Here is a 13,792-nt window from a genome sequence, read left to right on the forward strand (position 1 = left end):
GAGGATAAAACAGGGGTTGGAAGTTTGTATGAAAGTCCTGTTTTTGAAGTAAGAGACTTGAAATTTAAAATATATGCTCTATAGATGGTGAGGAAGTGTCCAAATAATACATCGTAATCTATATATATATATATATATATATATATAATCGTAATCTGTATATATAAAAGAGAAAGGTCACTGACTCACTCATCACGAGAACTCAAAAACCGCTGGACACAAGATGGACAAAGATGAAATTTGGCAGGGAGGTAGATTATAGTTAGTAGACGTTCGCTAAGAATGGATTTTGCGATATTCCACCGCTAAGGGGATTTAATTGGGGTTGATAGTTTGTATGAAACATATACAGCAGCTGTAAGTTCGCCTGAAAGGCTATTTATACTGCAGCCTGAAAACTAAAAATGTGGTGTATAGAGAGGTTTTATAAAAATAACTATTAAATTATACTAAATTGTGCGTTTCAAAAAGTTACTCAGTGACAAGCATTTCAAGTGACTGAAATAAAAAAAATTTTTTTGTCAAGCAGCTTAATAGTAATGCATATCTTTATAAGCACGCGGACGTAGTCGCGGGCAACAGTTAGTGTATTATAAAACAAAGTCCCCAAAAGCATGTGTGATCGATTCCCTCAAAATCTACTGAACGGATTTTCATGCGGTTTCACCAATGGAGAGAGGGCTTCAAGAGGAAGGTTTACGGAACGGCTAAGCCGATTTTGATGAGAGTTTCACTGAAAGTTTGCCGGGAAAACTTTGAGACAAACTGATTTCAACGCGGGTGAAGCCGCGGGCACAGCTAGTACATATATAAATACAAATATTACATTCAGACTCAGGCGGGAATCGAACCCACAACCCGCAGAGCAAAAAGCAGCGCCACTACATGGGGCTAGCTATAATAAAAGTTTGCAAATATACATATACGTATAGCTCCAGGGAATGCGCTGTGTTGACAGCAGGGTCGGAAATGCACTTATAATGTAGTGCTACAGATTATTATCCATAGGCTATACTAACAGCTTATCAGCATTAAAATGTGCGGTTATTTTTTATTCCCTTTCTGTAGTATGTGGTATGGTGGAGTACCATTTGAACCATTGATTTAGGGCACAACAAGAAATATCCTGCTCAAAATCTGGAGCAGGCCGACCGGAGAAGTATCTACTCAACTTTCAAAAAGATTGTAGCCAAAAAACACTGCTTTGAAGTAGAGTTGTGTTCCTAATGTATAAATTGTAATGAAGTCAGTTTATATATGTAACTTTTCATTAAACCGCAATCGTTAATAATTAACCGCGTGATCATTATTTTTGCGAATTTATTTATGTTTTTTAGTTAATTCTTGTTTAAACTAAAAGAATAAATGTTAAAGTTCAGTCGGGCTAATACGAGTGCTCTCAACTTTTCGCTTCGCTACCAATGAACGGTTGATAAGAGTATCAGTAACGGGTTGTTATGGGCATCTCGTCAAGTCAACTGCGCGCGCCGGCCTAGTGCGCACGCCGCGAACGAGTCTACGAGTGCAAAATATAATCGCCTCTCGTACATCTGAATCGTCGTAACATACATAGTTATTTCTGAACCGCTAAATATTTTACTGTAAGTAAAAATTTATTATTATAATCAACAAAAAAACAAAAATATTGCTTAGATTTTAGTGCTCAATTTAGTTAATGTTGTAAAAATTCTTATATCGCTTATTATCGTTTAATTAACTTTAACGTTTTAAACGATTAAAAAAATTAACTAAATTAGTTAATGTTAAGATACACCTGTTTAAAAATTAGAAACAAAAAACTTAACAAAGCATGAAATTTATAAATAGCAAGTAATTACGTACCTATTTGCATTTTTTATAAATTAGTAAGTAGGTATATACTTAATATGTTAACAAAATAAAAATATATTTATATTATTATTATATTTTTTCAATGTTTACACTTTGCTACTACAATCCAAATGAATCGGTTTTCTTTTTGAAGTGAGAGCGATGGTTTAAAGAAATAGAAAGTAGTCGATTTCTCGACACAGTTCACGGGCGAATTATTTGCAATTCTAACAATAAGTTTGATTACTCTGTAGATACTTATTTTGAATTTAAAGTGCAACTTAGGTGGTTATGTTCCTTTTATACTACACAATGTTTAGCTGTGTATTGTGTATAACAGATACATAGACAGGTTAATATATTTTTATGTTGGAAAAAATTTGAATAATTTAGTTGGGTTTAGTGATTTTGTCGTTTTCATTTTTCTTCATTCCAATGTATATAAATAGGTATGATGAATAATTTAGTTGTAAACTATTCGGTTGATGAATTCGCGATTTGTAATTCAAACGATCTTTAATGAATTTTTTACCTGCGTGTAAATTTTTAATTCGTAATTAATAACGTCGTTTTGGTTTCTTAATGATATCAAGAAATAATAATTTGTACGTACAAAAAATAAAATATTCGAGCTTGGTACCTCTATAATTATTCAAATGAAAATATGACCACATATGTGATTAAATGATCAATAAATTATGAGGAAAATCAATAAATAGTATCCCACTGAATCGTTTTGTGTTGGTTGATTCTCTTTTAGAAAATTATTCATCATTCATCATCATTCCAGCCTATTGCAGTCCACTGCTGGACATAGGCCTCCACAAGCTCGCGCCAAAAATGCGTGAACTCATTTGTGTTGCCCATAGTCACCACGCTGGGCAGGCGGGTTTGTGACCGCAGGGCTGGCTTTGTCGCACCTAAGACGCTGCTGCCCGTCTTCGGCCTGTGTGTTTCAAAGCCAGCGGTTAGATGGTTATCCCGCCATCGGTCGGCTTCTTAAGTTCCAAGGTGGTAGTGGAACCTTTTTATCCCTTAGTCGCCTCTTACGACACTCACGGGAAGAGAGAGGGTGGCTATATTCATTGGTGCCGTAGCCACACAGCACGGAAAATTATTGTTAATATTAAATTGTCATGCTCCTGCCCTTAATTTAAATGGCATGTTTCGGTAATATTTGCAGATAATAATATGTACTTTAGGATTATAGTCACGATCAGCCTGTAACATCTCACTACTGAGCATAGGCATTTTTCTTCATGTAGGACAAGAATCGGAGCTTAATCCACCACGCTGCTCTACTGTGGTTTGGTGGATATATGTATTCCCTACTATGAGTAACGATCGCTATCAGCCTGACGTGCTCTGAGAAGCACGGTGGAAAGATCCACAAGAACAGATATCCATGCTAAAAAGAAATAATTGTTCAAATAGAAATGTCCATTTCGATGTAAATCGAACCCTCCAACAACCGCAACACACTAGAGCGGTTGTTGGTAATATGTACAAACAATAAATAACAAATTTATATGTATATGTATCATGATCTTTACAAAATTTTATAAAAATCCGTCCAGTAGTTTCGGCGATTAGTCCGGACAAACATCGTGACATGAGATTTTTATGTATATAGATTATATCTTACATTTTGATCTGTCGAGTCAATGGAGTTTATATTATAGAGCAGTGGCCAAGAACTTCATATGCAGATATAAGAGAAGTTGGTTTTATTGATAATTTGAAAATTTATTCGATTTTATATTACGAGTATACCATAAATGTGTCAAAAGTAGTGTCACATTTAATCTAAGATCTGAACTAGACGTGACCTTCACCCATCTGCTTAGGGGGTAAAATTAAATTATTATCTTCTCTAGTATCTAAAATAAGTTGTGAAAGGGTTGACTGTAAAATTCCTGGCCTTGTATTGGAATTATATTCAGCAACCGCCATTCAAATCAGACTTTTAGCAAGCAACCCTATGTCCCGTATTCGCAATGAAACAACGCTCATTTTTATGTTAGATTTATTCATTAAGCATTTGGGTGAAAGTAATTAAGACAATATATATTAATATACCTGTTTATACCTACCAACCCACGCATGCCAGGAAAATAATAAACAACCCAACGTTTGCATTTTCTACAGAATTCATACTGTCGGTAGGTATTAAATTTATTCTTTAAACTCGTAGAAGTCGTAGGTGCATTTTTAAATAAAAATATTTTTTTCAATTTTTTATTAAATGTACATTTTCATTTCATTCATGCAAATTTTATTTAATCCCCATTATATGTTTTTTTTTAAACAAAAAAACAACATTAAATAAAATTTGCTAACATTCGAGTATTTTACATCTTAATACTAACACCATAACACAGTAGAAACACCGTGCACTTACATTATTTTTATTACACTGTTTATTGCATTACTTATATTGTTTTCTTTCTTTCTGTAAATAAATAAATAAATAGTTAACCAAATAACGAAAAATGTCAATAAAGTCATAACAGAAATGTCGAGGGTGCATCAGACAAAGTAACATTATTTTGCAGTGACACTATAACTCCATTGCCACTTTGTGTGTTTTGTTTGCTAATGAAGTAATAAAAATGTTAATTTTAATAAACTTGTGTTTATATCACATAAAATACATATATATAGTAATTTACATAACATTAGTCAAAATAAAAGCTTTAAAATAACAACTATCAATTACTTTGTGGTTTTATTGTTTACTTTACACATTCACTCATACCGAATAATGATTGTTTATTTTTTTATTAAATAGACAGGGCTAAAATCAATAATTAAAAAATTGTCTTATCCTTTTCTTGTTCAATACTTTTCAAACTTTAACTATCCTTTTTATAATTATACATGACGAACGTGTCTGTATGTCAAATAAAACAAAGTACATAGGGCCGCAAAGAAAAAGGGTCGGTTAGAAAATCTTCAATATCTTCAAAAGCACCTGACCTAGCTTTATGAAATAAAGACCAAAATAAATTAAAACGGAGAATATCAATCCATCAGTTTTGCTTTTGCTTGTTATCACGAACGCCTAACGTCGATCGTTACTCTGTTTAAGTTTAACCCTTTAACCGCCATGTCATAATTCGCGTGAAGTGCCTGTAGACCCAGCAACTTTTAGGTACAATTTTGCATATGCATGTGGTAAAGTTTAGTTATCGATAAACAAAGTAATGAAATAAATAAAAATTACAAATTTTTAACCAAAGGTTTAATTTTTTTATTAAGTATAGTACCGCACATAAATTAATCTTCAAACATACGTTAATCAGTCTTTAAACACACCTAATCAGTCTTAATTGTTATTTCTTCATTAAAAAAATTAATACTCTGGAGATGAACACGGGTTGCAAGTCTCTTGATTTTGTTTTAATTTGTGTTAAGTCTTTTGCACGAGCATTACGTATTAAAATGATGTTTATATACCTACACCTATGACAGACATGGAAAAAAAAATAACCTACCTATTCAATATTACTCTCCGTTGAATTGCCACTACTACAAATAGCAATGTTTGATTTCTGAAATATATCTCATTTTAAGTGAATGTTAAATTCATATAAGAAATAAAAAAAATTAAACCTATATTTATTAGTTCTTCGTCGTTGTATAACATCATCGACAACTACTAGACACTAGCAAAGAACTAATCATAAAGTGTGGACGTGTTATCACGGCGACGGCGCTAGCGCAATCGACGTTTATTCAAAATATGACTAGTTGATCTTGAGCCGCACGTAAAATTACGGTGATGGCGTTCTCGGATCGCCTGCACTAGTGACGTTCTGTTATAAGTCGGTAATTTATATTTCTTTGTTGATTTCTGTATATTATTTCATTTTAGCTTATTGTATTTTGAATAAAAAAAAAATAGTCTTTAAAAAACTATGAAATTTTACTGAATATTTAGTTGATGGTTTGATTTACCTACTACTGTATACTCTATGAAAATATCCAACATTTTTTATGAGCAAATAAAACATCGATCGATTTATTTATTACTATCGATTATCGATTTTTTTTTTTATGTCACTAGGTCGGCAAACAAGCGTATGGCTCACCTGATGGTAAGCGATTACCGTAGCTTATAGACGCCTGCAACACCAGAAGCATCGCAAGCGCGTTACCGACCCAATCCCCAATTCCCCCAGGAGCTCTGGTCATCTTACTCACCAATAGGAACACAATACTGCTTGAAAACAGTATTATTTTGCTGTGATCTTCTGTAAGGTCGAGGTACTACCCCAGTTGGGCTGCTCCATATTTTGAGCAGGAAATTCCTGCTGTGCCCTACCTCAGTTAACTATTACTATAAATATACTGAATGAACCTAGCCTTTTCATTTCTCAGTAGTACCTTATCAGTCTAACAATTACAAGTAACATTTTTCAATAATAGGAAGTAGGAATAACCGATTTCGTCTAATTTTATAATTCATACACCTATTACAATCAAACATTCACAAATCGCATGTCTGTAGGTACCTATCACTTCACTGGCGGTGCAGCGTCGGAGCATTCATGTCATCACATGATTAAACTCGCGTAACGTAGGTATAACTCGTGTTCTCACCGTTTGTGTGAAGATAGAATAGATAAGATTATCGTTTCTCACTGCACAATAAATTTAAATAAAACAATTTAATAAAAGATATAATTACCTCTTCATCAGTATCAAATTCTTCGTATGGCACAAATTCGTCATCGTCATCACCTTCTAGAATTCGTATTAATTCTTCGGCAGTCGTCATGGTAAATTTTAATTTTAAAAACACGAACGAAAACTTACTAACTCACTACTATATCACAAAAACACGCGCAACACTAATAGAAAATTCCATACGGTTGTGACTTCATGGACGGTTGTGTTTATCCGACGCAGGCGCTGGCTATGTACTGGCTATACTGGCGAAAAGAATTCACTCTAGGGATGGGAATTAGCTTTTATAGTTGTCCGTACAAAAATAACTAAATCGCTAATTTCTTACAAAATATAGATTTACACAGAGCAAAAACAACACGTTAACGTTATTAAATAACAATTACATACTTAATGTACTTTTTTTTATTTAATAACTTGGTATTGAATATAATATTTTTGTTTATGAATATTCCATATCTTATAAATTCTAACATTATGTCTCATCACTACTGTCGGATAAATACGACATAGGCGTTGGACGTCAATACACTTTCTCCGGGATAATATTAGTAAATTTACCTTAATTGAAATAGTATTTTATTTTGTTTCTTGATATAGTAAATTTGAATTGTAACACTAAAAGGTTGAATAGATACACTTTCGAAAGAAAAATGTATTTTAGGCTAAAACATCAAAATACATTTAGAAATTGAATATATAGTACACATGGTTTTGCGTCGGATAAATCCGATTCAGGCGGAATAAGCTCGAAATCATTTGTCGGATAAATCCGACTCAGGCGGTGAAAAGGTTAAGGAAATTATCCGATAGTCTGCACTGGAACAACTTCGAAATAGAAGAGGAAGCTATTGATTAGCATTAAGACAAGACATATTTTAATTCAGTTACCTTTAATAATGGAAAAAGAAATATAGAGAAAATAATTTTACATATAAATACTCCACTTTTATTTATTACTTCTACCATTTTTAGCTTTAAACAATAGCGACAATCTCATCCTGTAACTGATTCACGAGAACGACGATAATATTATCTATCGGTGAATTTCTTATTAAAGTCATGTTTCTGACCCCGGAATCGACAACACTGACAACTCAAATTAAAAACATAAATACAAAACTATTGTATGAAACACACATACATGATTGTATATGTATGTTGTTTGTGTGTGTGTGTGAGAGAGAGAGAGAGTGAGAGTGTTTGTGTGTTTGTGTGCATCATAAATAATATTTAAATCTAAATTTAAATAAAGAATTGACTTTCTTGCAACAATGCAATTACATGACATTTGTCATACGACAGAAGAAAGATTATCTAAGTTACTGCACCCCACGGTCTTATACACAGGTCAGGCAACTACAGTAGTAGGGGAACATCGGCTTAATGGTTGCGCTTTTATTTCAATTTACGGCCGTCAAGGCATGACGTTAAATTATGTTTTAAAATATAACCAATTACAATGAAACGTCACTTAATACAACCAATTCAATGAAAGGTCACTCAACACGCGTACGCAGTGCGCACTGCGCACCGCACTATATGTGACCGCACCCGTCAATAGCAGTGACGTACAGCGGCGTTAACGCGAACGTAAAATTATGACACTATCGTACTAATCTGTATATAAGACCGTACTGCACCTACTTAAGCAAAGTGTAACTACAAGCCATATCCTTAAATTAATTGTTTTATTCCTTGTGAAACGTTAAAGATAGTTAGTGACATGTCACCGTTGATACTTCAGATATCCTTGTATCGCGATGACTAGTAAAAAACCTACACAAAATTAACTTTAAGCTATAGGTAAATATAGGTGATCTACAGTATTGATAATTAGAGATAATATCACATTTTTTCAAAAACGCTCTATCACTCGCATTTTTTAAGCGACTTCAAAAAAGGGGGAGGTTTTCGATGCGGCTGTATTTTTTTCTACTTTAAAGAGTGTTTTGCCCAGCAGTGGAATTTTACATGCTGAATCAATCAAAACACTACATTTTTAGTATCATATCAAAAATCGACCGTTCCAGCGGGGATCGAACCTGTATCTCCGACTGACCGTGTCGGTGCTCTAGCCAATTAAATATTAAATTAAATATTAGAATTTCCTAATGTGTGGGTTACACAAAAATAAAATCGTACAAATTAAAACGCTACATGTCAACACACGCTAACACTGGTACGGTACTTTGGGCCAGACGGCGTGTAGTTATTTATTTAACGATATGCAATTATGGTTGCATTCACTTTGAAGCTTGTGTCGAAATCAATAGCTATTTAAGCAGATTTTCTGCTTAAAATTTTAATATTTTTTTTAATTAGAGTCATTAAAATAGATAAGTTAATTAATTTATCCTGTCTTATGATGAATTTCATTAAGAGTATTATATGTTTAGTCTAAGCTTTAGTCTAAAGCTTAATTTTGAGCTCTTGTGAGCGTCTCTATACACTACAAAATTGTAAACTCATAGAGGCACCTAAGACAGAATAACTTATCATAAACCTGTTAAATGGTACCATACGCATTTCTAAAAATTTGTACGCGTTACTTAAAACGAATGAATGATTAACGTAATTTCTCGTATCGTAGCAAATCATTATCTTAGGGGGAGGTCGAAATATACTTTAGTAAGAAGGTTTGAAAACATCGCCAACATCCAAAGAAGAAAGTTTGAACATAAATATTGAAATAATTTTACATCATAGATTTAATCCAGCCTGTAACATCCCACCGCTGAGCATAAGCCTATTTCTCCATGTAGGAGAAGGGTTGGCGCTTAATCTACCACGCTGTTCCACTGCGGGTTGTCACATTTACCTAATGTTGCATAAATTCATACTTATAAGACCTGCAACTGGAGACTAAATTGATAACAATTATTGGACAAAGACTTTCGTGCTTAAACTCTGAGGAATTTTGGATACAAATTTACCAGCACTTTTGTGAAAACTGGTTTTTGACATCGTAAAGACCATAGGTGTTAGAAACCCAAACGTAGTACAAGTAGCTAACTATGCCTATAATCAGCAATTTGGGAACATCAGCTAACAAGGATAACGATACCTACAAATTCTACTTATACACTGTTAAATAAAAAAGTGTTTAGTCAATGGTAATTCTTCGACATTTTTGATTTTTCAACGTTGGACAGGATAGAAAAAAATATATAATCTATTCACGGTAGACAAAGGCAAGCAGCCAAGTGTATTTTTAAAATAAGATTAAATTATATTAATAAAATAATTATCTACCTATCTAATACTATTTATTAAACGAGCAATTCTTATATATATGTAGAATCTCAATCTCGGAAACAGCTCCTACGATTTTCATGAAATTTAATATGCAGGGGATTTCGGGGGAGATAAATAAATCTGGCTAGGATTCATTTTTAGAAAATGTCGTTCTATCCCAGTTTTTAGACAATGAAAAAATGGCTACAATACCGTTAGAATACGAAGGTAAATTTCTAACTTGTCAAAAAAGTTGTAATACCTCAGATGGGAAATCGGTAAGTCGCGATCGACTGAAAAGACCACGGTTCAAAACCTCATATTTCCAGATCGATTATTATTTTTTCTGTTTTTCTAATTGCACTCGTTATTTTTTATTTAAATAGCCAGTTCTTATTTTTTATTATTATGTCGGTAAAATCGAATTATTATTATTCATATTTTATCATTATTATTTTTTAATTATTTTTTTATTTTTGTTTTTTTTATATTTAGGTATATATAATGCGTAATTTTCTTCCTACTCCTACTAAAGTTGCTCTTGCCCAATCTCTTCCTCATCCTATCCTTAATTACGCTGACACTTGCTATCTAGACTTAAGGGAGGATCAACTAAACAAACTTGAGCGTCTCCAAAACCTCTGTATTCGGTTCATATATGGTCTTCGCAAGTACGACCACGTCTCTGAGTTCCGTGCGAAACTCAAGTGGCTTCCTATACGTCTGCGCAGGAATACTCATGTGCTATCTCTCCTATATTCTATATTATTTAATCCCATCCTTCCGTCTTATTTGAAAGAACGCTTTGAGTTTCTCTGTGACTCACACAATAGATCACTTCGTTCTAGTGAAAATCTTACTTTGAAAATCGGCAAACACTCTACTGCCTTCTACAGCAAGTCGTTCTGCATTGAGGCTGCACGGTTATGGAATACTCTCCCATTTCACATTAGACGTGCAACATCACTGGAATCTTTCAAAAAGAAGGTTAAGGAACACTACTTAAGACTTTGAAATTACTGTCGTTCACTTCGTCATTAGTCACTGCTATTTGGATAATATATTGATATACACTTATTTGTTCTACTACTGTAGTAGTGCATAGTTATGTATAATATTATGTATATATATGTGTATATGAGTATGTATGTTTGTATGTGTATATGTTTATATGTATTTATGTGTGTAATGTATTTATATATTTTTATATAATACGTTCTGTAATTTTTAGTATAGTTAATATTGTTTGTAGTATGTAGTATGTGTATATGTATGCATGTATGTGTGTATATTTGACTTTATTCTTGTTTTCTTTTATTTTAAGTCTGTACACCCTTTCCGCTTGTTTCACATTATCTCCTCCAAGCTGGTTGTCTGGAAGAGATCGCTGTTTAGCGATAAGACCGCCTGTTGTACATTTCTTTTCTAGAATAGTTTAATAAATTGTAAACTTCTTTTTATGTGTACAATAAAGAGTAAATTATTATTATTATTATATTATTAACAACAATGATAATTATATTATAAAAAATATAATTATTATTGTCGGCAAAAAATATTATTCATATTATATAAATATGTAATTCGTATTTAAATATGATTTCCAAAAAACACGATTTACTAAATATTCCGAGCTAAGCTCGGTCACCCAGGTACTGAAAATATTAGATATATGTGTAACATGTAGACGCCGTTGGCGTCTAAGATAAACAAGTTTTAAGCAACACCCAGCTGATACAAATACAAATTGTAAAAAATCATAAATAATACACAACACGTTTAAATTGTATTTTAGAATAAAGTTAGCATTTAAAAACGGTGAGGTTGTAATTTAAATTAATAAAACAGGTACAACGATATTTATTTTTAATTTTATAATAAGTATTAAAAAATCGTCTTTATCTAAAATGTCGAACAGACAAGTTTTATTTAAATAATTAACACAACAGCTCCCTAGTATTGGATTTGTAAAAAGTTACACGTGTCAAGGTTAAAATGATGTTTATTTATTTTTTTCATATTTCGATAACTTTATATTTGTAATATTATTCAAACTTAAATGAGATTATAATCATTCTTTTGTATTAATTTTACCGCACATATATACAATTAAATGATAAGATAACATGCGTGCCCGCGACTTTGTCTGCGTGGAATTTAAAAAATATATTGTACAGTTCGCAGACATACAAAATAAATAAATTTCTACCATAAAAGTAGCCTAAGTTACTCCTTATTACATCAGATATCTGCCAGTTAAAGTACCGTCAAAATCAGTCCATCCGTTTCAGAGATTAGCCGGAACAAACAGACAGACAGACAGACAAAAATTGTAAAATATGTTATTTTTGTATATGTACCGTGTATTCATCTATATGCATTTAGTAAAAAGCGGTTATTTTAATATTACAAACAGACACTCTAATTTTATTTATTTGTATAGATATAGATTAATACTAGTTGAGCACGTGGCTTCGTCTGCGTGGAGTTTAAAAAAAGTTAATGTTCAATTCGCAGAGTTATATGAATAAATTTCTAAAATAAAATAAACCTAAGTTACTCCTTATTACATAACCTATCTGCCAGTGAAAGTCCCGTGAAAATCTGTCCAGCCGTTTCAGAGAGTAGCCGGAAGAAACAGACAGACACACAGACAGACAAAAATTGCAAAAATTGGTTATTCTGGTACATGTATCGTGTATAAAGTATAAAGCAGCTATTTTAATATTACAAACAGAAACTCCAATTTTATTTATATGTATAGATTAAAGGAATTACAATTTTGTTATACAATAAAATTATTGCTATATTTTTTTAAACAAATGATACATTAGATTCCTTTCTCATAGTTTATTAAATCAATTTAAGTTTTAGAAAATATTTTGTTATTATTGACATTTTAATTGATTTTTAATTGGTATAAAATTTATGTGGAACTGTTAAACGACAATAACAACAGTTATATTTATGACTTAAATTTAAAAAATATGAATTAAAATAATAAAAAATAAAAATTTTAATTTTAGTTATACATATGTGACCGTTTCCGCATTATCTTACAATTATCGAGACCGATGTACGAAGATAAGCTTTGCCTTAAGTAGGTAATTTGTTGTTTGGACACATAGCTTAGGCTGAGAGATACGGGAAGATGCGGCCGCTGGGCAAATACTGTATGTAGTAGTTGACTTTGGAATCTACAATAATTATCGTCGTACAGGCAGAATATAACGTTTTGATAGCGTTTTACAAATAACGTTGAATAATTGATTCTTTTATTTATTTTCTTTTCTTTACAATCTCTTCAAAATAAACATACAATAAAATTAAAAAATAAATCTGATTAATTGAAAGGATAAGAGTGTGATAATTGTGATAGCCAAAGATTAAATATCTTTTAATCTTTCTTTATAAAATATTTTTACTGATATTTTATTAATTTTTACATAATTACAAAACTATACTTCTAAGAAAAAACATAGCATATAATTAAGAATAACATCATGCAATAACTCCTGGTTATTATCATAGTAGTACGAGTAGTTTATAAATAAAACAGTGAAAACGCCCAAATTTCAATAATGTTCAAGCTTTTTTCTAAGACAGACACCACATTTTCTCTAGCAGTAAAATATGCATGACAATGTCAAATAATATATAAACAAAAACATCTATCTAAACATCATTGTACGTAGCCGGCCTAATTTTCAACCTTTTTCGGATTCGATCAAATTTTTAAATTCTAACAGACTTTATTAAGTGTGAAAAAACAGTATGTGTATAATTTTTATGACTAATTTTAAAATGAAAGAATAATGAATTTCTCCATTTCAAAACAAATTGTATACCAATTATATACCAAGAGCTACAAGTGTAGATATGGGAAGAATCTCTCAGCTTCAAGATTTGTCACTGCCATAATTATTAACAAATCTTTTACCCTAGGTATCGTTACTTCTTATTCTACATATACACAAATAATTTGATCCGTTGCTTTGTCATTTTAACAGGTCTCAGCTCTTCGTTGCGATAT

General features: G+C 31.9%; 1 protein-coding gene across 1 annotated transcript; it reads left to right on the plus strand.

The window, feature by feature from the left end:
• Nucleotides 1-10,263: 10,263 nt before the first annotated feature.
• On the plus strand, nt 10,264-10,773 carry LOC123655168. The gene has a single exon (XM_045591003.1). It carries the CDS (start codon nt 10,264-10,266, stop codon nt 10,771-10,773), a length of 510 nt encoding a protein of 169 aa, XP_045446959.1.
• The last annotated feature ends 3,019 nt before the right edge of the window (nt 10,774-13,792 follow it).

The sequence above is a fragment of the Melitaea cinxia genome, chromosome 7 (genome assembly GCF_905220565.1).
Source record: "Melitaea cinxia chromosome 7, ilMelCinx1.1, whole genome shotgun sequence".
NCBI classification, from domain to species: Eukaryota; Metazoa; Arthropoda; class Insecta; order Lepidoptera; family Nymphalidae; genus Melitaea; species Melitaea cinxia.

What these genes read in the sequence shown, in the direction of transcription:
- LOC123655168 (XM_045591003.1), top strand. Translation starts at nt 10,264, where the DNA reads ATGCGTAATTTTCTTCCTACTCCTACTAAAGTTGCTCTTGCCCAATCT.